The 27,483-nt window shown below is 43.5% G+C and overlaps 1 protein-coding gene across 2 annotated transcripts in view; it reads right to left on the reverse strand.

Annotated features, from left to right (window-relative positions):
• Positions 1 to 8,168: 8,168 nt before the first annotated feature.
• WDFY1 (WD repeat and FYVE domain containing 1) overlaps positions 8,169 to 27,483 on the reverse strand; it is a 43,493-nt gene continuing 24,178 nt past the window's right edge. For both annotated transcript variants that reach the window (XM_044241700.1, XM_044241699.1), the window contains 8 exons: positions 25,662 to 25,812; positions 23,913 to 24,025; positions 22,015 to 22,141; positions 20,593 to 20,698; positions 14,865 to 14,966; positions 13,187 to 13,317; positions 12,232 to 12,340; positions 8,169 to 11,494 (listed from right to left, as the gene is read on the reverse strand). In XM_044241700.1, the coding sequence (XP_044097635.1) occupies positions 11,435 to 11,494; positions 12,232 to 12,340; positions 13,187 to 13,317; positions 14,865 to 14,966; positions 20,593 to 20,698; positions 22,015 to 22,141; positions 23,913 to 24,025; positions 25,662 to 25,812 (899 nt within the window). In that variant the 3' untranslated portion in view covers positions 8,169 to 11,434. The remainder of the gene's footprint in view (positions 11,495 to 12,231; positions 12,341 to 13,186; positions 13,318 to 14,864; positions 14,967 to 20,592; positions 20,699 to 22,014; positions 22,142 to 23,912; positions 24,026 to 25,661; positions 25,813 to 27,483) is intronic.

The raw sequence follows: 27,483 nt of genomic DNA on the forward strand, positions 1-27,483 counted from the left end.
AAGTTGCTAAAGTTTTCATTGGTTCAAATTCACAAGTGTAATTTGCTTAATAGTTGTAAACGGTTGTTTACGTCCCTGTAAGAAATTTATAAGGAGCCATGTGAAAAAGTATACTTCACAAATTGGACTTGGCTCCATAATTGGGACTTTGAACTTTTTTTTTTTTTTAAGATTTTATTTATTTATTTGACAGAGAGAGATCACAAGTAGGCAGAGAGGCAGGCAGAGAGAGAAGGGGAAGCAGGCTCCCTGCTGAGCAGAGAACCTGATGTGGGGCTCCATCCCAGGACCCTGAGATCCTGACCTGAGCCGAAGGCAGAGGTTTAGCCCTCTGAGCCACCCAGGTGCCCCAGGACTTTGAACTTTTTAATCAAAATTAAATATGAAGATTTGAGATAACACGCTGTAAATAGGTATACACTTCTTCATTTCCCTTTAAGCACTTTCACCAATGGTGGCTGAAGTGTGGCCCAAAAAAGTCTTCAAATAATTCATGATAACCGAGCCACCGATGTCTAGGTTTTATGAATGTAGTTTTTCAGGGAGAGAGAAACACAAAATTGTTAGAGCACTCAGCACTCAAACAATAAAAGAATTCAGTCAAGAAGCAGGATATAATTTCCAAAGGCAAAAAAAAAAAAAAAAAAACCACAAAACAAAACCCAATATCCTTCATCTGTACAATTTCCAATTAAAGGATATAACAGCAGGCAGACCTCCATTTACCATAGCAACAAAAATTAAAAAAAAAAAAAAATACCTGGGAATAAATTTAACACAAAATGTTAGAAACCTTATTTGAGAAAAACGAACATTTTCCTGAGAACCCAAGAGCAGACTTCAACAAAAGGGCACACATTCTCTATTTTGCATAGGATTACTCAACAGTATAAAAGAATCAGTTCCGATAAAATGAGAAGTCATTGTTTATGGAGCAGGACAAGTAGGAATCAAGTTGTTATGAAAAAATAAACGTACAAGAACAACAGTCAGGAAACATTTAAAATGAAGAGCTGCAGCGTGGGACCAGGCCTATGGGACACGGCCAGGTACGGTAAGGTCTTTACAACTGTGGCAGCTTAGCAGGCCCAGAGGTGACCAGACCAGCAGAAGGGAGCACAAACACTAGAAATAGACCCAAGTTCATTGGCACCTTCGTGACAAAGCTGGTATCTCAAATATGGACAAGGCAAGGAGAAGGGTTTTAATAAATGATGCTGGGATATTGATTTACTATTTGGAAAAAGATAAAATTAGATCTCTACCTCACACCATAGGTAGATGGTGTGAAACTCCACATGAATCAGGGATCTAAATCATGTGGTTTTTGAATGTTGGTGAAGTCCAGAGCCAACAGCCAAGAAAGACGTTTTTGATGCAAAAAGTTGGTTTTATGAAAGCACAGGGACAGGACCTGTGGGCAGAAAGAGCTGTTGACCAGGGTTGTGAGGAGCTACTAAATACATATTTGGGAATGAGGGCGGGGTAAGGAAAAAGGGAGATGGTCTAAAATGGCTTTGATATGCTGAAGACTCCCAGGATCCTGCAGGCCTATTGTCAAGCTAAGGTTGTTTAACATTCAGACATTTGGGAGTTTCCTGGAGGAAAGTTATACTTGGCCTGGCTCAAGTATTTATTAATGGGCTGCTTGTTATAAGGAAATTTAATTTTATCTACATTTCCTTCTACATTTGTTTCCCACATCACTATGGATGGGTGGGTGATGTTCAGACTCCGGGAAATTGTGTCTATGGGTTTCTGGAAGTTAGGCTACGGATAAGAAAGCTTTTAACTTGTGAATCACTAAGATGTTTGTAAACTCCTGTCCCACAGGACCGTGACCTCTATTATTTAACCATTTGTTTTTCTTTCCTTAACTTTTATGGCAGCTGGGAGTGCCTGAGGAAGGTCACACATATCCCACCTGGGTGTGTGTGTGTGTGTTGGGGTGACTGTTGCTCCATGTCAGCTTGTGCTTCGCTCTTAGCTTGCCTTCTACTCCCTCATCATAAATGTTAAAAAAAAAAAAAAAAAAAGGAAGGGAAGAAAATCATGTAAGTACTAGAAGAAAACATAAGTTCCTCTTTACCTGTGTCTAGGGAAGGGATTTCTAAAAACAGCTAGACTCAATCAGAGATTGATAAATTTGACTCCATAAAGTTTTTTTAAAAATGTTATTGCAGGAAAACAAACACCGTAAGTCAAAGTCAGAAGGCAAATGAAAAAAGGGACAAAATATTTGCAACATTGGCCATAGATAAAGGGCTAGTTCTCTAACATACAAAGAACACCTTGGAATTAAGGAGGAAGAGGTCAAAATACCTGCTAGAAATATGAGCAAAAGGCACAGAGACACAGGTACAGGTGCACGCACGGGCGTGTACACCTGCACGCGAACGTTTTAAATGACCCTTAAACATACGAAAAGATGTTCAACTTCACTCATAATGTGAGAAGTGCAAATTAAAATTACAGAGATACCATTTCGCACCTTTTCTGGTTAACAAGAATTAAGCAGTACGACAACAAAAATTAAACGGTACAACAAAAATTAAACGGTTTAACCAAAATTAAACAGTATGAAAATAGCATTTCTGGGGACGCCTGGGTGGCGCAGTTGGTTGGACGACTGCCTTCGGCTCAGGGCGTGATCCTGGAGTCCTGGGATCGAGTCCCACATCAGGCTCCCAGCTCCATGGGGAGTCTGCTTCGCTCTCTGACCTTCTCCTCGCTCATGCTCTCTCTCACTGTCTCTCTCTCAAATAAATAAATAAAATCTTTAAAAAAAAAAAAAAAGAAAATAGCATTTCTGGTTTTTAGAAGAACTTAAAATTCAGACAACTGCGTGAGCCCCTGCAAGTGTCGTCATGTTCCGTAGGCGCCGTGCTTTCTAAAACTACTGGATTAGCAAGCCCTGTTGATGGTAAGAGTTTACATTTTCATGGAGCTTTTTATAGTCTGATGGGAGAGGGGACTATTTCATGTTATTCACCTCGGTAAATAAATGAAGAAGATAGTTTCCGATTATGAAAATACCAAGACAATCTGGGTAATGTGACTCGGGATGGGATTAGGGTACAGCCTGTGAGTCTCTGAGGGCAGAAAACTTAAGGAGTCAGGCCACGCAAGTATCAATTTAATTAAATCATGATCAATTTTAATTTAAATTATAATTGGAAATAGGGAGCCAAGATTAAAAAGCCTTGAGGCAGAGTCGGAAGCAGCCGAGGTTTTGCATGCATCCCACAAACCAAAGAGCTTACACTACCAGCTGATGATGATAATGAGAAAGGAACCATGGACCCTTCCTGGATCGAAAATAGTGTTTGGAATGGCTCTCCCACAATGGGACAATAAAACACCTGCAGCCCCCTCTTCTCAGATGAAGGACCTAGGCATCTAACAAAATAGTCCGGAGAAGTCCCCACCCCCACATCTTGCCTAGGGCTGGACATTCCAAGAGGCACAGGCATTTACACAACAGTTAACAATGATGCTCACTTTTTCCCATTTCACCAATTTCCTCCTTCTAAGGATTATCTGCATGTGACAGAAGTCTAGCGAGATGTCAAAATATAGTCATATCAAGCATTCCTAATTAACAGATCATTTGGCATCAGGTGAATCCACAGTATTTCAGAAATAAAATGATTCCCAAGTCAGCACAACAAAGATACAGAGAAACTATAGGTAACTCACATACCTATGTTTGGAAGCAATAAATACTTATCAATAATTAAAAATTGTGTATCAATAATTAGAAGACTATAGGTGGGACCAAAAGCAATCTGCCTCCAACAGACTTTGGCATCAATATGTTCAAGCTGTTTCAGATCATAAAAAAACAGAGGGCAATTCAGACCAAATAAACAGGGTAAAGGAAGTCTAATGGATTTGTAGGTAAAATACACTGAAGTATCTGTAGACCCAGGAGAGGGGAGGTTTAGAAGGCAGTGATACCCTTTGATCAAGAATTAATTTTGTCTTATACAACCGGGCAGTTAAGGAACATATTGTGAAAACAAACAAGCAAATAGTAACAACGAGTAACAAGAGAGAGTAACAAGTCTTGGGGATGAGATGGGATTGCATCCCATCCCTGCTTCTCCACTAGGCTGGGCAAGTTCAAACTTTTCTAAACCGCATTGACTTTTCGTCTCCACTGTGAAACCCAGATCCTGCCTCATTTATGGAAGTGGTGTTAAATAAAGAAAAAAATCATGTGGAGTAGCGGAGTATTGGCTTGGCCCTTGGTCGGTTCTGAATATGCTGTGTTATTTTTCTAGCGCAAATTTAGACCAGAGTTCCACAGCATCGACTGGAATAATTCTGAGCTATATATACAACACTTCCTCCCTTCCAGGTGCTTGGGGCCAACCTTGGAGTCCCTGTTCACTTGACGATTTCCCTCATACCTCCTCCCCTCCAAGGCAGGAGGAAGTCATGCTGGCTCCCGTATGTCCAGAACATGACCACTTCTTACCCCTTCATCGCTGCCCCTGGGGGAGCTGCTGTCATTTGTCCTGGGTTACCCCACAGCTTCTCCAGCAGCCTCCATGCTTCTAGTCTTGCCTCCACAGGGTACGCACAGCAGAGCAGCCAGAGTGAGCCACTCTTCCCAGGGTGCAAGTCAGATAATACTCACAGCCTTCTGATGGCTGCCACCTCACTCTTAGTTAAAGCCAATGTCTTTGCAAAGGCCTGCCAAACCTCCATGACCCAGGCCCCACTGAGCTCTCACACCTTCTGTGCCAAAACTCTCACTTTCCCTCACTCTGCATAGTCACTCTGGGCTCATTGCTTTTCCTCGGACACACCCTGGCTCACTCCTGTCTTGCAGCATGTTGTTTAGCTGTTTTCTCTGCCTGGGACCTCTTTCCTTGATTTTCACTCTATCTTCTTCAACTTTTTCAAATTCTTTGAGCTTGTATCACCCCAATCACTCTTAGCTGGCCAACTGGCCCCTACCCGTGTGCCTTCTCCATCTGCAGGAACCTGCTTTTTCTTGTCTCCATGGCACTCTTCATACTGTAGTAGAATTTATCTTTTTTTTTTTTTTTTTTTTAAGATTTTATTTCTTGGGCTGCCTGGCTGGCTCAGTGGGTTAAAGCCTCTGCTTTCGGCTCAGGTCGTGGTCCCAGGATCCTGGGACGGAGCCCTGCATCAGACTCTCTGCTCACCGGGGAACCTGCTTCCCTTCCTCTCCTTCTGCCTGTCTCTCTGCCTACTTGTGATCTCGATCTCTCTGTCAAATAAATAAATAAATAAATCTTTAAAAAAATAAAGATTATCAAATAAATATTATCAAATAAAATCCTTTTTAAAAAAGATTTTATTTATTTGACAGAGAACGACACAGCAAGAGAGGGAACACAAGCCGGGGGAGTGGGAGAGAAAGAAGCAGGCTTCCCACTGAGCAGGGAGCCCGATGCGGGGCTCGATCCCAGGATCCCTGGGATCATGACCTGAGCTGAAGACAGACGCTTAATGACTGAGCCACCCAGGCACCCCAATAAGGAATATCTTAAAAACAAAAAAGGCTAATGGAATCATCCAGGTAACACTGTACTGGACCATGGTAATAACAGCTCAGTGGTGCAAAGAGGCCATGCTGTGATACATTTTGAAGGTAGAGCCCATAGGCTCATACCGAGGTTTGTATCCGCAAGCCCGCCCATGTTTTCAGCACACATGTGCAACTTGAGATCCATTTCATACAGTAACAGCTGCTAGGACTCCTGCAGCAAGATATTAGATGTCATGGCTGTCAGAGTTCTACTGGAACCTTGAGTGTGCGAAAATATACCACAGTGCCTTGCTAATGCTGTAATGAAATGTCGATCACTGTGGCTTTCTCCAGAAAATCAAAACTTAGGATCTAAAACTCTTCAAATATTAATGAGCCAGATCGGGTAAAACAAAAAGGAGCATGGGCCTTGACGTCAGAAAGAACAATCTTGAACCTTCAGTCTCCCACTTGGGTTTGACCTGCAAGGTTGTCTCAGTCCCTGCGTCTACACTACAGATGACAGCACTGAAGGTAGACCCAGAATGTGTTTCTCTGCTTTCATGAGAAATTGCATGTACCAATATGTAATGGGCTTCGTGAGGGATAGTTTGCATGTACAGTGCAAAGACTTAGAGAGAGAGAGATCTAACGTATAGCCAAGGAGATTTGGAAACTAAGGAGTGACGAGAAGGCAGGCTGGAACTCTAATACTTGAACTGCTCATCTAAGCATGTGTTTTACAAATCAGTGGTAAGTTGGGTGAAGTCTACAAAGGGAAGTCCAGAAACAACTTGCTCATGTGTTCAGCAACCTTGGCAATGAGCACATCAGACTGTCACGATGGCATCAGTCATCCAGCCAACCTTTCTGTGATCTTGGCTGCTAAGCAACCTTCCAATGGTGATTTGGGTTCTATGTGAGCTGTCCTAAAGGTATGTAGCCTGGGGGCACCTGGGTGGTGCAGCAGGTTAAGCGTCCAACTCTTGGTTTCTGCTCAGGTCAGAAACCTTTGGGTCATAAGCTTGGGCCCCACATCAGGCTCTTCCCTCGGTGCAGAGCCTGCTTGATATTCTCTTTCCCTCTTCCTTGTGCCCTCTAATAACTAAACAAATCTTAAAAAAAAAAAAAGAAAGAAAGAAAGAAAAAAAACAAAGATCTGCTTGGCAGATAGAATTCTTACAGTAAATTAATAAACTGGAATTCCACATGTTAAGACATTAAGATGTGCCTTTTTATTCCCTAGCCAAAGGAAGAAAACTCAAGTGTTGGCAATAGGGTGAAGATTCTAGCAGTAAGAATAAAAAACTTAAAATACGCATATTCTTTGACCTAGTAATTCCCACGTTGAAGTATTTATCCTATGAAAATAATCGGAAAAGTGGACAAAGATGAACATACAAGCATGCTGAATTTAGCATTTCTGAAAGTATTTTAATTAAAATTATATATATTCTAAAAATATATAGTCTAGTTTTAACATGTTATTTGTAAAATAACTGACAGTTGAGCCACGTTAATAGAACAATGGGATACCGCGGTCCAGACTAGGTGATGCCAGTGTGCGCACGCGCGCGCACACACACACACACACACACACACCCCAACCTCAGTGGATCAGAACAAAGATTTATTGATCTCCCACTCAAAGTCCACTGCAGGTCCAGGGCAGTCAGGCTCCAGATCTTCTCTATCAACATGCACTTCTGTGTTCCCTGTGGGAAGCCCGTGGAGGTTAAGCCTGTCCCCAGCCATTAAACGCTTCTGCCCGCACTTCATTGACTAAAGCAAGTCATGTGGCCTCACTGACCCTCAAAGCCCGCAGCATAGGTCCTGCTGCACAGCGCTCGCATCCACAACTGTGAATGCTCCTATGGAGCTCTATTTGTTGATGTGGGCAAAGGATCCATAGTACCTTGGCAGGGGTAAAAGTATGGCCCCTTAACACTCTATCCAGAGGGGTCTTGTTACATATGCCTGCATGCATTTAACGAAAACACTGAAAGACAAACAGCCCAGGTTTAACAGTGTTTTCTCTGGTGGGTTAGGACAGAGGGCTTAAAGCACATCTTTTTTAACACTTTTTGGTATTATCTTTTTATTTTCACTTTTTAAACTATATATTATTTTATTACATATTATTTACTAAATAAAGCTATATGTCTTTGAAGACACACAGTAAACTGTCATGCTGGTTTCTAAGAAATCAACTTCCTATCAGTGAAGCAGAGGAATCAGCTCTCCTGGGTCAGAAGCACCCTGTGTTTATTCACAAGATGGAGCTGCTTGCTGATGTGGAGAACTAGGGCACAGCTGCCGGTGTGTCCCCATTCACCTCGGGGAGCCTAGACATCCAGAGCAATCGGACTCTGGGCCTTCACAAACTTGGAGAGAGATGATAATACCTAACCCCGAACCCCTACAGGAAACACTCATGACAAGCTAGCACGTGTATTATGGAGAAGGCAAGTGCTTTCAAGTCAGACTGACAGGATCTTAGCTTCTCCTCTGTAAAACAGGGACAGGAACGCCCCTGAAGTGTCTCCAGGATGGAACAGCCGAATGCAGGCAGAGCAGCAACATATGTGCTAAATACAGGCTGGCTAGTATTACTGCCCTGGGTTCATATGAAACATAACAAAAGCTAAATTAAGCAAGAGAGTAACAAGCAAGGAACATTTTATTGTGTATGTATATTCTCAAAAAAAAAACCCCACAAAAACAGAACCCACAAACAGGAGCAAAGAACAAAGTTTTCTAACTCTCTGGGATTCACTGGGGCACCATATCTTATAGAAACACAGCTAGTACAAGACAAAATGTACTAATTGACACTGCCCTCTGCTTCCCCAGTCAAAAAGGCTATAGAATAAAACACTTCAAATTGTATTCTAATATAAACTCATTGCACAAGGAGTTACTGTATAGTAAACTGCAGAAAATAGAGTAGGCATTCAATAATCTGCTCACAAATAACAATTAAGCAATAGACACTTGAATAAACAGAGCATGTATTACTTATTTGTTAAACCTCAGGTTTATAATGAGCAGATGGTTTATCATTAATAACTGGTTAACTGGTTCCTTATACTTTAGAAGACACCAGATCCAGTAACGGAAGTAGGAAGTAACTGAATGAAACCCAATTCAGAAAGTTATTTCCTTGGGTCTGGGTCACCATGGAATTGATAACATATTTAGGCCAATTTCAACAGTTTAAAAATGCAGGTACTAGTAAATTGAATTCTTTAGGGGAGAACCAAGTGACATGCTCTAGAGAGCTATTTTTTGTTCATATCCTCCAGGCAGCAGGACAGAAAGTAGGACATTGTAAACAGAGATTTACAGTATAATGAATAATCTGTTTCCAGCTAATGCCATGGGGGTGTTTCTGTCATTTGCAGTAAAAAAAAAAAGAGGGCAATTTGAGAATACGTCTCAAATGAAGAACTGACATTTCCTTATCACAGAAATACTAGATCTAAAACATAAGGATCTTCTCTAACATTCTGTACTTCTTAATCCCTAGTTATAGGAATTAGCGTGATTATTCAGGAATGGAAAAACCATGAACTGTTACTTGAAGAGCTATTTTAAATGACCCGTTTAAGAGTAACGCAGTCAAAATAAGGCAATAACTAGAAACCTAGTTGGATCTTCCTTCTGTGTCCGGTCAGCAGAACTGTGAAAATAATTTTTGCTAACCTCTATAAAAAATATTACCCATTTGCTCCCTAGTGTGCAGTAGAGACAAGACAAGCCCGCTATGTGTGTCCCTAAAATGAAAAGTGCTAATAGGCTCTGGTGGAGAGAAAAGTTAACTGAAACATTCTTTCCTTCTAATTCTCCCTTACATAATGCCTTTCCTCTTTGATTTACATTAGCTTAATCCCTTAGGAGGTGCTCTCACAACCTTATATATTCTCCATAGAACACTGTGTTTTTTATTCAGTTTTTAAAATAAAAGAAGGTTGAAAGCTCAGCATGATATTGTGCTCAGTCTACCACAGACATTATAAAATCACATTTTACAGAAGTTAAAGGCAAACAAAAACCACAGTTCGGTACTTGTCAAAATGGCAAGAAACAGATCATATCCTATTTTCCTTTCAGGACTTCACGAAATCCCCAGGATAGCACCTTTGTATGAGCTGGACCATTAACTGAACAAGAGCTAACATTCAAAACTGCCCTGTAAGAGCCCATCCTTCTAATTTCCTTCTGTCTTAGTATCATACATTTTGCAAAGAGCTCACAAAAAGTTTTAAAAAAGCAAACACCTTTTTCAGGTGATAGAACACAAAAATCATATGGAGCAACAAAACCCTTCAGTCTTATTTGTTAAAGCAAGTCAATTTTTAATGCAGATTATTCTAAATATGAGGTACCTGATCTCCTTTCCCTATTATGTGTGTCACTTGGCCAGTAAGACATCTTAACTACCTGTCTTCAATATTACAGTCCCTCTCAGCTGTTTAAAAAAAAGATTTAATCCCTTCCTCGTATCACAGCAAACCACCATGCTGTCTTGATATGATCCCAACACAGTGACGCAGTAGTGAGTTTTTAATCAATATCCACTAGGAAGACTAACAAAAATACTGTTGCTGTCTACTTCAAATTTGTCTTTAAGAAAAGTAGGCCTCTCTCCACTCATTTGCACAGCCCTAAAGTAATAGGTACTGTACTATTGTTAAAAACAATCAAAGAAATAAATATTGGAATATTAAAAGACAGGCTCTCCCTTTCCCTCTCTCTTCCCCATCCTGATACTAAGTGGCCAAAAACTTTTAAAATGCCATTTGATACAAGAGAATTCACTAGTTGCTATGAAAGCAATTTACAAGTTAGGAATTACTGTGCAGGACCTGGTTAACAATTCCTGCTCTGGGTTACTAATTTCTTTCTATGAGATGCTGATAATATTCCTTACAACGAAAAGTCAACATAGTTTAAAAAGCTTTGGAGTTCTTTTCTGAGGTGTATTATTATTAAACTGCCACAGTATCGCAGGGGCCCATCTTGGGACTACAAATAGAATGTGTCTCTTTAGGAGGACTGGGCTGTTCCATGGAGCAGACGTTCATCTCCCTTCATCGTCAGCTGCCGGCAGGGCTGTTTTTCCGTTTTCCGAGAGTCGCTACTGACAGCAGTATCAGGCGGCTAGTGTGACTCCCACATTAACAGCACCATTAAAAACGTTTTGTCTTCAGGGCACATTTTGGGGAAAGGGAAGGATGTGGCCTGCCTAGGTTGATACAGGAATTGTACAGCTCACTTGGTAACAACGGGGAAGGTTGGCCCCGGCGCACCAGCTGGCTGGGAAGAGCAAACTGAGCGCTCCCGACACCAAGTGCAGGTAAGGGTGCTGCCTGGCGAGAACAGAGATCCTTAAGAAGAATCACTGCGGGCAGAGAATATTCACATACTGCCAGTGAGGAAGGAGAGATCTCTGGTTCTTGGGGTCCTCCTGCACCCCTCAAGAGGGAGACAGCAAGTCCTCCTCTCCTAATCCCTGCTCTAACAACAGAGCCACAGGAGCCCGTGGAGGGCCGGCAAGTCTTAGGGGAAGGGTGTTTGCACTTGGAACTGCTTAAACGCTTTTGTTCAATGGTTTTTCCTCTAAAACTCTCATTTGCCGAATGACTCCTTCAGCACACGTGAGCTCACGGCTCATGAGGAGGTCTCCCGGAAGTCATTCCTTTCCTCAGGGAACCACAACAGATGAACTTTTTTTCCATATCTGTCCCTACAGGTAGTTCCGCAAAGGCCCCCAAACGCATCTTACATTTTTTTCTCTTTAAAAATGTTGCTTTGTTTTTTAGTGGCTACTATCCATTCACGTGACCGTGACCACGGAGCCACTGGGAAGGGCTGTGTTGGTGAAGGGCGCCGCGGGGAAGGTGCAGACCTTGACCAGCTCCTGGATCAACGTGGAGCAAAGCCAGTTGCCAGACTGCAGCCCACCACAGGCGTCATGTCCCATATCTGCAAGAGAAAGAACATGCTAGAGAAGGCTGCGCTCATCACAGGGCCCAGAAGCAGAGCTCACACCAAACAGTTATTAACCTGGAAAAGGGGATAAAAGAACTCAATCTGTCATTCTTTCACTACAAAACCTTCTCAAGATCTATAGACGAAACCCCTCAGTGCACTAAAATTTGAAAAAAAGCTTGTGTTATCTTGAGATCTGAAAATGACATAATAATGATGTTTTATTATAAATCTAATTTCATTTTTTAATAAAAAGCCCACTGGGAAAATTCCCTATTTTTTTAAAAAAAAAGATTATGAAATAAAGTGTGTCATGGTTTCACAACTCTGGAGTGGTAATCAGTATGAAACACTTGCTTTTAGTTTCTGTGTTAGTGACCTGAGAAATCTAGCGAAAGAACATCTGGTTATTGCCTACAACTAGGAAACCTGTCTGGGCCAAGGGGAACACCAGCTGGGGAAGGATGACCAGACAGAGGGGCTGGCTAAGCCCTGACCGACTGGGGAGGCCAGAAACCCCCCCGGAAGGAGGGGCCACTGCATGCGGGACACTCGCAAACATGCAGTTTGTTCCTCAGGGTTTCCACCCTGCTACAGGCTGCATGGCTGCTCATGAAAAGGGAAGGCAAGCCCACTGACGAGAGTGAAACCAGGCCAGCAGCTGTCTGTCCACAGAACAGCCACCGAGCACTCCACACACAGACGCTCTCTGGGACACTTGAGCAGGCTACCTTTACAACGCGGTCGGTCCCACAGGTCACCATCAGTCCCCGAGCAATGTCCATGGACATGTGGGAAATGTTATGTTTTCCTTCATGGAAGGTTGCTAGAGAAGTCCGACTAACAAAGAGAAAAGAGAAAAGAGACCGCTGAAAGCTCACCTGTTTCCAGAGCGAAGGGAAGAGGTTTTTGTTGCAACCTAACAACGACAGTGTTAAAATTTATTCCTAAAAATGTGGCTACAGTTCGGAAAACTGTTTATAATTAGAGGACAAAAGGCAGGATAAGCTGACGATTATTTTACATAAGGTCTGACAAAACTCTCCAGATAACTGATTTTTATTTTTTTAGTGGAAAGGCTAGTATACTCCTAGACATAGAACAAGGGCCTTAACTGTGCAGAGGAACTGCACAACGGGAGATCCTACCCTGTGGACAAGATCCTCATAGGGAGGCGGCAGGCCCCTGAAGACTCTGGGTCCTCCAGGAGCAGCTCGGGGCACCGGCTCTCACTCTGCTCCTGCACCCAAACCCCGGCCTCGTCACGAGCATGCATGGACTGACCCCAGGGATGCTGACTAGCCTTTCCACTTGGGCCTCGGCCAAGGTCTGCCAATGTAGCACTTTCTAAGATGATTCAAAGAGAAGGCAAAGGAAATGAAGTTCCCAGATCCATGCAAGCCAGGGTTGGGACACTGGAGGGACAGCAACCTCTGCCACCACACTGGTGTGTGCTGGCCTTGACCTGGAGGGGGCTCAGGGATGTCCCGCCGCTAAGCAGCCCCACTCGTCTGAGCAACAGCATGCCTCAGAGTGCTGGGAAGAAACTTGTCTAAGGTCATACAGTGAGGACAGAACGCCCTCCCCAGGAATGTTTAGGGAGCTGGGAAGAGATGAAGGGGGGGCATCATTTCTCAGTCCTCCCCCTGCAGGTGCCTAGTAAGACGGAGACCCACAAACACTCACTCCTCGTCCTTGATGGAGTCGTAGCAGGAGTCGCACACCCGGACCTGGAACTCGAAGCCCATGACAGGGTAGCTGGAGCGCTTGCTGCTGCACTTCCCACACACCGCCTGCCCACATTTCCGGCAGTGATGCTTCAGGACCACGGGAGGGAGGAAAAGGAGGAGTTTAACTTTTGCTCCTGTTCCGCTTCAGGGCAGGAGGGTGGGAGTGGGGAAGATTCGCCCTGAATTGTAATTACCCTATTCAACGTACCATTAACACAACGGGCAGACAGTGTCAGCATTTGTCAAGGATTTCCAAAGATCCTTGTTTTATTGGTCAAATACTGCTTTTTATTCATTCATATTATCTGTCTAGAGGTCCACAAACAACACTATTAAAACCAACTTCAAGTTCATTTAGGAGCTCAAATGACTAGCGGTTTCAGGAAAAGAAAAAATCTATTCCTATGTCAGAGAAAAGGTTTCAAATAAAGTAATATGACCTCATTAAGAAATAAATATTCATAATCATATGTTTTACTATCCCTTTTAATCCTTCAAACTGTGATTCTGGAAATAAGCTTTAAGAACATTCAAAACAGTCCGGTTCTTAATTGTGTTGTATTCTTTTGCCACTAAAAGTTTAGTAACCCATACCTTTCCTCTCTCTTCTAGTAGTTAATTCAAAAGATGGAAATTAATGTCTTCACGTTTAGAGGTAGGGATTATCTCGCCCACCAATTACAATGCACTAGTTACCAGCAGACATGCATTGCGGGAAGCAGTCTAACCATGGAACTCAGAATTCGAGTTCCATTTCCGAGCATCAGAATGTTATAGGAATGCTAAGATCACCCCTGCACTGCCTGCCAGTCTCATAGCAGACCTTGTGGGGAGTAGCTTTGTAAGTGACACTAAAAAAAGTTTATTAACACACACAAACTTTAGGCCAATCCCTCACAGAGGCGCAAAGAAATAAAATCAGCATTCTTCATTACTTACCTGCATCAATTCATAATGAATTCATATTCAATCTGAGTGGATTACCTTCAAGGTTGCTGTAGAAATGTGTTTTTTGTAGAACTTTAGAATTACATGAATACCTAGTGATAAGGGCGTCTTTGAAATCTATAGGCTATTTGGGACATGTTTCTCTTGTCCAAAAAAAAAAAAAAAAAGGAGAGAGAGAGTACCAGAAACATGCTTAATAAAAATGTTCCAGGTACACCAGGCACACTTTTATGGAACAATCTGTGAATAATTTAAAAATCTTAGTGTCACAGTACTCCAGTGAGGGCCAAATTGTTCCATTTTTAACGAACAGTGAAAGCGTAAGGTTTACAACCACATGACCTGCTTCATTCTCATTCTGAGCGTGGTTAGCACGGAACACTGACTTGAACAAGCCACACTCCTAGACTGAAGGATCTTTCATGTATTTGCAAATAGGCTCTCAGTGTTTTCCGTGCATCCATGCTTTTCCAACACTGGACAAGTGATGGAACACTTGGGTAATAATCCTGCTGCACCGGGAGAGGCCCCACTCATGGTCTGTTACACAGAGATCGTGATCTCAGAAACGCAGGAGTTCACAGCACTTACAGAATAGAGTATGATTCCAAACAAAATGACAAATTAGTACCACAAAGAACAAGATACATGATTAATCCAGTAAGAGTTCAACGCTGGCTACTCACCTGTCTCAACCCCAGTGTCTTTGTGTCCCACATCTGCTTTATATTCCAGAAAAAGGGCTGCTCGCATTTCTGGCAAGAATCACTCTCTAACCACTGAGGAGCCTGGGGGAGAAGAAAGTCAAAGCCATCACTGGCACATCTCCTTGTTTACTAGGATTTCTCAGGGTTAATACCAAAGTTTCAGACCTTGCTGGGTTGTTAGCATTTTTAAAAAAACTTCCTCATGTTAGCTTTTGCCATATTCAATATCATGTATTTTCCATAATCTCTATCATTTTAGCAATGTTGACAAGATTGTTCCATTTTTGGGGCGCCTGGGTGGCTCAGTGGGTTAAGGCCTCTGCCTTCGGCTCAGGTCATGATCCCAGGGTGCTGGGATTGAGCCCCGCATCAGGCTCTCTGCTCAGCAGGGAGCCTGCTTCCCACTCTGCCTCTGCCTACCTCTCTGCCTACTTGTGATCTCTGTCTGTCAAATAAATTTAAAAAAAAAAAAGATTGTTCCATTTTTAATGTATATACATAGGAAGGAGTAATTCAGTTTTCACTGTGAACTCCTAAGGGTTGTCTTCATGTATTTCTTTTCTGTGCCAGATATTGTTTAATATCTATATCCAGTTGAGTGAAAGCCCATTTCTTACAGAATCTAGTGAACTACCACTTGGGAAGTCTTGCGAGGTCACAGGGTGGCCAACAGGAGCGTTCTTCCGGGTGTATCTTGTGTCAGACAGATTTGCCACTCCCCACCCCCCACCCCCTGCCCCCAGCTCCTGGGAGCTCCTGTGTCTCACACCACCCTCAGACCTCTGCTCCAGCACTGGCCTCTCTGTGCTGTCATCCTTTATGCCCATTTCCTTTCTGCCACTAACCTGTTATTCACCGGGCTCACCCATCTTTGTGTAGGGACAGCCTGTCACAGACTAGGTTCCTGATAAATTTTTATTAAAAGAGGATAAAGTCTCAGCATTACTTTAACAAGAGCTTAGAAAATATTTCTCTAAACAAACCATTACAAATTGTACCCGATTAGGGGCGCCTGGATGGCTCAGTGAGTTAAGCATCTGCCTTGGGCTCAGGTCATGATCTCAGGGTCCTGGGATCCAGCCTCATGTCATTCAATGGGGAGTCTGCTTCTACCCCGCCCCCCGACTCCTGCTTTCTCTCTCTCTCTCCCTCAAATAAATAAAATCTTTAAAAAAAAAAAAAAAAAACCCAAAAACCAAATTGTACCCTATTACAAAATGAAACCATTCAAAGTTACTATTCAACCTCAATCACTTATCATTCTAGATGTGCACAAATAGAAAACAAGCATTTCTATCAATTAAACCAAAGACTATGACACAATAATCCTTTCTTGATCTTGAAATTGGGACGCATAAGAAAACTATCCGCGGTAAGAGGAGACAATGCTGGGAGAGCACACACAGCGCATCACACCGACCCTTCTAACACAGGCAGGAGAGGCAGAGGGCTTTCAACACTCAAACCCCGACTTCTGGGGGCTTCAAGGACCGGTGCCCTTACTTCCTTATTTTGCTTCCTATTGCATCAGACCTTTTGGCTTTCCTACTTCTTATTTTAGCGATGTCACCAGAAATATTTGTACACATGGCAGCCATGACAAAGGGGCTTCTTGGTGGGGGCGGGGGGAGCACTCACAAATCGCAGGAAATGTGCTGAGACAGAGGACAGGTCCCTTTCAACAACGCAGACGTGCTGGCGGGACGGACAGAGCAACAGGACGGGCACCTCGGCGAGGAAGAGCACCGTCCGGCTGCAGCACCACCTCTGCTTCTGCGGTCCGCGGAAGGCGGAAGGAGGTCCGGGAACAGTGCCTGAGCACCCCGGCCCCACGGTGGGCCCTGCCGCCAGCGGCACAGGGGAGGGCACGCAGGGGCCACGGCCTGCTCTCATGGCTGGGACCCCCCCCCCGGCCGGACGCCCACAGCACCACACGCGCGTGCAACAGAGCACAAGACGTGTTCAGGGCGGCGGATCCACGCCGGAGGAGCCCCGGGTGAGGGCGGGTGAGGGCGTGAGGAAGGTGTGAGTGAACCCTGGTGAAGTGCTCGCACGGCGCCCGGTATGCGAAGCGTCACGCACGTGCGGGCCGGGGGCTGAGTCCGGCTGTGCCTTATTTCACCCGGTTCTCCGCACAACCGCAGGGCACACAGGCAACACCGTCCTCACTGTGCCGCAGACGAACCGGGGCTCTGACCCCGGGAGACGCAGCGGCCGCAGCCTGAGCCCCGGTGCCTGTCGGCCACACTCCACACCGCTGCCGCACGGGGGCCCCTGGGTGGGGGGGACTGTGAGGTCTCCACCCCCGGCTCTGGGGTGGGACCGCCAACGGAACCGGGCCTCTGCCCTCAGGAGCGTCGCTCCGTCTTGGGGTTTAGGAAAGAATATTACTTCACTGAGCTGCAGGAGAGAGCGGCTCGAAGGAAGAAGGGGAAGCTTGAAGTAATCTGAGGTAACAAACCAAAAACATCAGAAAGAAACGGGCTTTCTGGAACAGTTTACTGCAAGAAATACCCGTCACTGCTATGCTCTAGGCTGTCAGGAAGCAGCCGGTTATGTGCTTACTCCCTGCAGAGGAAAAACTCTTTTCCTAAGAAGAGCAAAAGAGAATATTAATCAGGAATTCTGCTCAAAGATGACGCAGCAGGAACAGTCCCTTGCACCCCATCACCGGCTGGGCAAGAACGCCACTGTACTAACGTATACCACACACACTAATGCGTGCCATCACACACCCTGGGATCTACTAGTTTAAAAGTTCTCTTTTAAAGAGGATCCATTCTCATGATTACTTGGTCATTTATATTTCATGCCTACCTCCAAAAAGGAGCCCTTCTAATTATGATCTGGCAGGGAAACAACTGCCCCAATCGGCATCTCCAGGTGACTCAGAAAGAAATTCTAAGCAAGCAGTGTGGGCCTAGAGAATCTGGGACTAATTCTCTATGCCTTTGCCTAAGGAAGTGCTACAAATTGTACAAACCCTAACTCAGGACCAGAACCTTATAGATCACAGGCTGTTTCCCTTTGCGCTATACTAAGCTGGTTTAAAAAAAATAAAATAAAACTACTAAAAATAATGCATTTTAAAAAAAGGTTTATTGATTTACCTTAGAGAAAGACAAATATAGTGCATGGGGGAGGGGCAGAGAGAGGGAGAGAAAATCTCAAGCAGATTCCGTACTGAGCATGGACCCTAATGTGGGGCTTGATCTCGGAACCCGGAGATCATGACCTGAGCTGAAACCCAGGTGCCCGAATAATGCAACTTTTTGACATAATTTGCTTCCCCACCAACACTGTCAACTACTGGGAGAGAAGCTAGTCGAGCGCGATGTGCTACCAGCCAGCATGCAAGTGATCCTGGGTAATCTTCCACAAACAATTAAAGAGAGAACCACCTACACAGAAGTGGCCTGAGTGATGGCGCTGTATTTTTTTTCCCTAGGCATATAGATAAACTCCATAATTGGGTAATCTTGAAGGGGGGGTGGAATCGTGCTTTTATTTTGTCATTCTTTCCTCAAAGAATTTACTAAGGATAAGAACAGTGGATTGAAATCCAAGTGGGTAAGCCCTTAGGGGAACCACCAGCAACACTGGCCCCAGGGGGCACCTTCCCATGTGAACCAGGGAACACAGCTTCTGAGTTAGCTGTGTTCTCAACAAAATCAAAACAAAGAGACCAAGAGCCCAGGAAACCGAACAGTGTACTAGTTGTTCTTGACACCTGAATCTAGCAGCTATTGTAAAACACAGCTACAGTAAATCTTTGTAAGGAAAGTATCCATAATTAATATTAAGCCAATGTTATATGATTTAATGAATTACCTTAAGACTTACCAAAATATCTTGCTGCACACAGGTAATCAAGATTTCCTAGACTTAACTCATCTCACAAGGTTACTAGAAAAGCTAGTGATCATTACTTCTCCACATATGGACTTCATTTTATTATTTATGTATAGGTTAGTGTATTTCCTTCATGAGATTACAAGCCTACAAAAAGCAGGCAAGAATCTGCATAATGAGCATGGTAGCCATAAAACCTGAAAATGAGTAATGTCGCCTTGATTACGATTTCTGTGGTATGCCTAAGATGCAGGTTTATTTGGTGAAAACGAGACTCCCAAGTAATCAGGAGGCCCCACAAAGCAGACGTGTGCAGAGTGGGGTGGAAACGGTGCACCCACGCCCAGAGTCTGCTTCGAGGGGCACACAGGGCCTCTGCAGGACCCCGGCTGACGTCACACAGCCCGTGTTTAGTGCCATGCAGTGCCATAACCCTCTATGAGGCAGATGCACCTGCCTCCAGACCTGTGAGCCACCCTGTAGGGGTTCAGAAGATGTCTGAAGTTCAACTGTAAGCCCTCAGTTCCTCACACTCTAAAATCTCTTCTGAGTCCACAAAGAGGCAACTCTTCTGCTATTTACATCCCAGGTTGGAAAAGACAGATAATAACCATGCTGGCAGACATGAGAATGGAAATCCTGCCTGGAAGTCAGCTGACACCATCTATAAAAAGCCTTAAGACATCTCCTTGTCCCAGAAGGTCTATTTTCAGAAATCTGTCTGAAGTAAATGAACAATCACACGACGACAAGGTCAAGAACGTTCACTGCAGCATTATGTAAAATAGAAAAAACGACCAAGTTGCCCATGGATAAGAGAACAGACTGGTGGCTGCTAGAGAAATATGGAGGTGGGGGAAAGGAGTGAAGGGGGTCAAAAGGTGACCCAAGAACCTGGGGGTCTCCTAAGGGCCCACCCACTTGGATTTCAATCCACTACTCTTACCCTTGATAAATTCTTTTAGAAAAAAAAAAAAAAGGTTGCAAACTAAAAGCAAGATTCCCACCTTCAAGATTACACGATCTTCAATACAAGAAATTAAAGTTTTGAAACGATGGGCGGTGCTGGATGCTAACCGGGCTCACCGTGGGATCCTGGTCCAATATCTATGAATGCCGAATTGCTATTTTCATACCTGAAGTTCACATAAAGATATATGTCAATTATTTCTCAATTTGAAAGAAGATGGCGAGGTTGTTTAGACAATCAGTGAATCTGCCTCAGGAACTAGAAGAGGTTTTGGAAATTGTGTCATTGAACGATCCTACTTGAAGGAGGGTGGAACTGACACTCAGAGAGACAATGACACTCCTCTGAACAAGGTCTCACAACTAGTTAGTGGCCTCAGCAAATTAGAACACAGGTCTCCTAAAAAGAACAATATGTCAACATGTGCTCAGTGGAAAATAAAGCAGAGGACAGAGATATTCTTTCCCAGGAAAACATGAGGCTCCTGGCAAGGTCCCGGGCACTCGTCACAGCAGGCATCCCAGAGCATCCGGGAACAGGGATGCTGTGGGGCCGCCACAGTGCTTCCTGGGGCTGCGCACAGTGCGCCCCAGGCGACACGGGGAACGGTCTCCGGTGTGTTCTCAGTGCACGTCTGCAGACTGAAAGCAGCCCACATCCTCAATCTGTGGGCAAGGCTTGTCACTGCGGAAACTCTCACGTGGGGAGAGGACACGGGACAAACGGACAGGTAGGACCTTGTCAGATAATAATCAGTAAGTACAAGGGAGAGGGGCTGGGGCTGTCTGTGACCTGGTCAGCATCGAGAGCCTGCAGGGTGGGAAGCCAAGAAGCCAGGTCCTCGGGGACCTCTCCACAACAGCCTCGCCCTGCTCCTTCTCTTACCTCCTCTCTGCTAACGTCCATGTTCCACACTGCGATCCCACCATCCGAGGAACAGGAGACCAGCTGCCTTGTGAGCTGAAGGTAACACAGCGACTGCACTCGGTCACTGTAAACAACACACATCGGTCACTCGTCTCAATGTGGAGAAACACAGATACTGTCTTCACTTAGGCACGAATCTCTCCCCTGCTGGAACCAGCCACTGGCATTTTATCACTGACAATTTGGTATAATTTCCTAGCTTCTAGTCTAAACTTGGATCAGCGTTCTGTAACTTACTACACAGCATAATCGTTTCTATGAAATAAAAAATTACTTTCAAGTCAGTCCCTCAGAACTGCAGGCCACAGATAGGACGATGGCTCTGTTTTCAGGACCAGTCGCTGTGGTCCACGCCTTTTTAGGTCTATGAGACTCACCTACCTGCTCATAACAAAGAACAAAGGAGGGGTGACTCCCTTACCGGGTCACAACCCATAAGAATAGGTGATGAGACGCCAGAGACAACTGACACACACACTGGCCCATGCGCTCACTCCTGCACACACATGCGCACACACAATGATGGAACGAAATCTGCCTCCTTCCCATGTGCTTGTCAGACTCCTTTCTGGATCCCCCTACAAAGCAATCTCCTGCCCTGCAGACTCGTGTGAAGCATCTTTCCTGGGGCGCCTGAGAGGCTTGGTCAGTTAAGTGTCTGCCTTCGGCTCAGGTCATGATCCCAGGGTCCTGGGATCAAGTCTCGCAACAGGCTCCCTGTTCGGCAGGCAATCTGCTTCTCTCTCTCCCTTGCCTCTCCTCCTGCTTCTGCACGTTCTCTCAATCTCTCTCTAATAAACAAATAAAATCTAAAAAAAAAAAAAAAAAAAAAAAAAAATCTTTCCTTGGCTAATTTTCAATGTGATTCTGCTTATGGTAAGTAGCAACAGGCTAACCAATGGGGAGGAAAGGCCAGTGCCCCTTCCCTCTCAAAACCAGAAGGCAAGAGCCTGGGTATTATACTGTCCTAGCTCAGCTGACTGTGTCAAACCACACCCACATGTGACATTTCAGAATAAAAGAACAAATCGGGCCTCCAGTTCGAGACAGGCTCAGCACGGCATTCCACACCATCTTCGACGGTCCAAGTCTCACCGGAACCTCCTCAACAGCCCCCCCAGCAGGTAGTTCAACAGGGTGACTCCTCGGGAGAGGCAGGTGGCAAGTGCTCTTTGGACTAAGAAGGAAGAAGACCCTGGGCCCTATTTTTGTTCTACAACATCAGTCAGTCAGGACTCACAGAAGAGCAGTTAAAAGTGAGCCCCAGTAAATGGCTGTCTTAACAGATGGGGTTTGAGAAAGCAGGAGCAGACTATGAATGCTGCCCTCCCGCCCCCGCAGACTCTGATTCTGTCCCCACCCCCACAAACAGTCACGCACTGATGGCCTTGCAGCAAGAGCGTGCGGCCTTTCCGTCCCCCGATGTCCCACATGATGATGCTGTTGTCAGAGGCTCCTGAGAAGAGTAACCGCTGAATAGGGTCCCACCAGAGGCAGGCGATGCTTCCTACAGGGCAGAGAGAGGGCGAGGTTAGGTACAGCCTTCCAGCTGCACAGCTGGACTTAAAAAGGACCAACTGAGCCCTGAGGTCAAAACGTCTCTTTGCTGTGTGAAAAGTCATTCAACACTTTATCATGAGTCGCTGAGAAGACAGAGCACATCCATCCCCCAGACTTGTAAGATAATGATCTTTGGTTGGACATCAAACTACTTTGGACACAAAGATTTTCAAAGAAATATTTTTCATTCTGTATCAAAAAAAAATTATACAATAGCCATATACATATATATATACACACATATATATGTATATATATAAAAACCTAACGCTATTTAATGAGAAAAGACGGTGAAGATTATTGTGGTCAACCTGGGTAATCTAAAAATCTAGATTATTCCAGGTCTCCAACCTTGCAGGTGTTTTACCTTATGATGCATGTTTAAGAAAATTAAATTGAGGGTCTCAGAAAAAAAATAGTCTGTAGGTATACCACACAATTATGCCAGAGAATTTAGGTAAGTAAGTCCAAACTTCACAATTCACATTCTCTGTTGGGTGAACTTATCAGATTCAATATCCTTGGGAAATTCTCTTTCTACAGCTCTCTAATCTATTTCTCTCTCAACAGATTTCTCTTCATTATTCTACTGATGACTGCCTATCTTGAAAAATTATTAATAAACTTAAAAAAACAGAATCCATCACACAAGTTAATAATATTTTTGGTGGTTATAGAGAAAACTGATGAAGTCATATTCAAAAGCAAACAACAGTAACTAGTTTCTCACAGAAACTTAATGGAAGTGAAAAGAAAAGTGTTCTGCAAAACTGGCTTCAGGGAACAATTATGCATAAATTTAAGCCTGTGCCCATACACTTCAGTGAGAGGCCTTAGAGCAGATAAACATGGGGCTTTGCTATAAACACCATGAAGCAGTTACCAGAACCCGGTCTGTCCTTAGCAACACAGAGAATACTCGTGAGCCTGGGGATCATGAGACCATTAGTCATAAACACAAGTGGTTTCCTTAGGGGCTATGCTTTCCTGCCCAAATACATTCTAACTTGCTGTTCTCCTCTCTCCCCTTTGCTCAAAAAGGTCCCTGATCTGACACACTCGATTTCACCCAAATAGATCAGCTAGGAAGCACAGAGTACATTCAACTTGTTATACTAAAAACACTGTTTTCAAAAACAAGTTCATCACTAACTTTTTGAACAAATCCCCATTTCTTTAATCTAAACCAAACAGTGGCAAAACTTCTAATTTGTTACCCAATACAGCCAAATGAGTTTTAAAACCCTTCCACAGAACCTGGCCAACTGCGCTGGAAAAAGAGTAAAATTCCACCCATTCTTTCCCCTCAGTCCCTAACTGAGCAGAGGCAGAACCAGCCTAGACATTTCTCCTAATTGTATTGCTCTATCAGGTCTTGTTCGGTATCCCAGAAACCGAACCCCACCTCAAAAAAATCTTCTAAAGTTCTCACCACTTACAAGAAATTTTCAAAGCCCTTCTGAAAATAACTTAAAAAGGCAAACAAAGAGAAAGTATTACCCCCATGAGCAATCTGGAAAGGATTTTGATGACATGAAACCCAGCTCAACACCCTATCTTCACTTCGCTTTCAGTCTTTCAGATCCAAATCCCACATCTGGTCAATCAACTGAAACTGACAGGTCAGAAGAGTGGATCATTCACCAAGCTGCAGGGCTGAGAACTGAGTCTGGATGCCCAAATTAGGAGAAAAACCTGTGGGTGATCACAAAGCCTACCTTCATGACCTTTGAGGGTCGTAATGACTGAACAGGAGCTCTGTTCCAGCTTCAGAAGTGTGATCTGTCCGGAATAATCACCAACAAAAGCATACTGAGTATCAAAATCGTATCTGTGGAGAAGCAGTCAAGGATATGCAACACAATTCATCTAGAAGTCATAAAACAGAAAAATGTGCATTTTAAAGACCTAAGCATAAAACTATGAGACAGGAAGTACCCAACTGAAATTCAGGCATTATGTACATATTAAGAAAACGAGCTTTCAAGCTGGTAAATTTTCTTGGGAAAATTAACATTCGTTCATTTAACAAGAATTCATGGAGTACCTACAACTATTGTAATCAATGCCCTAGGAATTAGGAGTAAAAAAGGTTAAGGAGTGACAGAGAAGTGAGACATGAAAACAAGTAATTATAATCGAATTATAACAGAGTTTAAAAAAGTAGAATAACAGCGAAAACAGCAAAAAAGAATTGGAACAAAACTGCTTTTTGTGAACGATCTCTGGAGGTAATGTAAAACTGACAGCAAATAGGACATGCGCACCCATCTTTCTTTGGCCTAGATGATGCAGCTTTAAATGAAAAGCATGGTTTATTTTAAATTGCTGTGGAGAGTTTAATCATCCAAAAGACAGCTATTTGGGACAGTGGTAAATTTAAATTTGAAAAATATACTAACTATTGATAACAACTCATTACTTTCTAAGTCACTTAATGGGCATAGATAGACCTTTATGACCAATGGCAGTGTAAACACATCAGGATAACCGCTGCTTTGATTCCAAAACACAGGTCAAAAGGAGCAACACAGGCTGGGCCATGACTCTGTGATTCTGTGCCATTTTCTATCAGTCCATATGAAAAGCCCAGCACATAACAGAAACACTTAATTAGCAAATTAAATATCTGAGTATTTTTCCCTTATTTGATTCTGATTCTGATTTCCCTTATTTGATTCTGCTTTAATGCTTACTTTAAATATCTCATGCTGTGCATTGATTTGTAGCAAACATTTTTTTATAGAGGTTTTCAATGAAAAAAAAAAAAAAGAAGAATTTACTATGCCAGACATCCAACTCTAAAAGAAACTACTGTGGGGCATCCGCCTGTTGACAGCCTTGATCTTGCTGTCACTAAGATACATAGCTACCATGAGAAGTCCCTAGCAAGGGCAAATTCTACACGAAACAAATTCCATACAGTGGTAGAAAACTGTGAAAGCAGCAATTTATTAACATTCTGGGGATCCTGAGGCACTTCTGAGAATATGGAAAGGATTACGAACCCTCTCCACACATTCACACAAACTATGAAACTCCTATAAGCCCGTTAATGAACTCCAGGGTCACAAATCCTTACTATATTCTCTTTCAAGACCTGCCAATATGCAAATAAAAGTCGGTTCCTTTCTATCTTTATTCAACAAAAAAGTCTTTTCTTTTACCTTGAAATACAAAGAAATAAGGGGGTGAGGGTTTGCATTAATGAGGTTTAGGTTTCCAAGATTTTGTATTAAGAATGGATAGTACCTCCCAATAAGAACAGTAATTCACCTAATTGTTATTTTTAATACACCAATTTTATACTGAAGAAAAGCGGATACGGGAAGTCTTGCATTTCAAGTGAAATGCACAGGAGTCACTCGGTCTTTGAGTCTCAACGGACAGGTTATGAGCATACTCAAAGCCAACTACTGAGCCGAGGAGGTGCTGGGCACGAGGAGGTCCAGCCCCTGGAAGGATACTGTAAGCACGAAGCCCAGGAGGTGAAGAAATGCCTCCCCAGCATGTTGCCGCTGCGGGTGCACATCCAGCTGACACACTTGTCGTGGCCAGTGCTGATGACCCACTCGGCGGCCAGGCTGAAGATGATCGCAGACACCCGGTTCTGATGAGCTGTGGGGACAGAAAGGGAAGTCAGCACCCTTCTCGAAGAAACAGGACCTTCTGGATCAGAACCAAGCCCCCCCTTCTCCAGCTGTTCAGCCGGGAGATTCAGTCTGAACAGGAATACCAGGGAAACACCTGTGCGCTAAGAGCAGCGTTCAGATAACTGCCCTACCCCACCTCACCAACAGGCTTTCCACGGCCCAGCCACCCTGTCTCCCCACCTGATAAACAATCGTGAGCTGCAGGTTACTAAAGACTGATGCTCAAGGGGGATTCCAATAACGCATCAAAGAGCAGACCTTTTTTCCCCCTTTTCTGTACTCGAGAGCATTTTTACTTTGCTAGTACTATCAATAAGGACCATATGGAAGGAGGTGGTATTTTCTTAAAGGAGCAATGTGTTTCTATAGCCTATCACTTCAGTACTTTGACCTTTTAGAAAACACTGGCATTGTAAGGGCGCTTGGGTGGCTCAGTTGGTTAAGTGACTGACTCTTGGTCTTGGTAGGCGACTGACTCTTGGTCTTGGCTCAGGTCGTGATCTCAGGGTAGTGAGATGGAGCCCAGGTTGGGGAAGTGAGAGGTCTGCTTCTCTCCCTCGGCACGCCCCACCCCATGGCCCCAAACCCTGCTCAGGCACTGCTCTGAAATAAATAAATCTTAAAAAAAGAAAAGAAAAAGAAAACACCAGAACTGTAAACAAGAGAACTTAAATTTTCTGAAATTAAAAAAAAAATAGTGTAAGCATTTTGTTTCTGGAATCATTTCTGCTTGTGTAACTTTTTATTATTTATAAAAACAAAGTACTTATAGAGTACTGTATTCCAAAATAATAGATGAGAATGAGGAAAGTATTCTATTACTCCTGAAATGTTACATTTCCAGCTGACTGTAAGCCACACTGGGACAGTAACCTGTCAGTCTACTTCATCTACTGTAGGACCTGGCATGCAGCAAGTGTTTAATAAATGCCCAGTCTGATGAATGAAGTCAGAGGCTAAACAGAGAAACTTCTGACCTTGCTTTCAGTTGTACAGGTTGTTTTGGAAGAACCGAGGGACACTTTCTTATAAATTAATTAGGAAATACTATAACTCTGTGAGTACAGGGGTAAAATCATGAACAGACATTCATCAAACCTAACAAATGATCGCCATTAAGTAAAGCTTAAATAATTTATAAATTGAGAACTATTTTGATCATTAAACAGGCAAAAAACATTTGTAAGAGCAATGATGCACAGGCTGGATGAGCTAATACTCTCAACCACCACTCATGGGCCTGTAAAAGCTTACGCTAATGCGGGGAGAAGACTGCAAAATAAATCTGGAGCATTAAAACACTTTTTAATGTTCAACCCAGTTACTCCATTTTTAGGAATTTGTCTTAAATAGAAGCAACCAGGATTAGAGTCAGAGTTACAGGATTAGAGTCAGAGTCAAGGACACGCACACACTATGTATGTATATATGAAATATACACTCACACATATACACACACACAGACACACACACATTGTCATATATATTAGTGTGTGTTATCAAAAAACGGAAGCAATACATAAGCTCAAAAATAGAAGAATGGTTAAATTAAATCTGATAATGCACCCAATGGACTGGTAAATGCAAATTTAAACACTGATAAGCAGGTAAAGGATGGTAAATAACCCTGAAGAGT

This window comes from Neovison vison, chromosome 3 (assembly GCF_020171115.1).
Source record: "Neovison vison isolate M4711 chromosome 3, ASM_NN_V1, whole genome shotgun sequence".
NCBI classification, from domain to species: Eukaryota; Metazoa; Chordata; class Mammalia; order Carnivora; family Mustelidae; genus Neogale; species Neogale vison.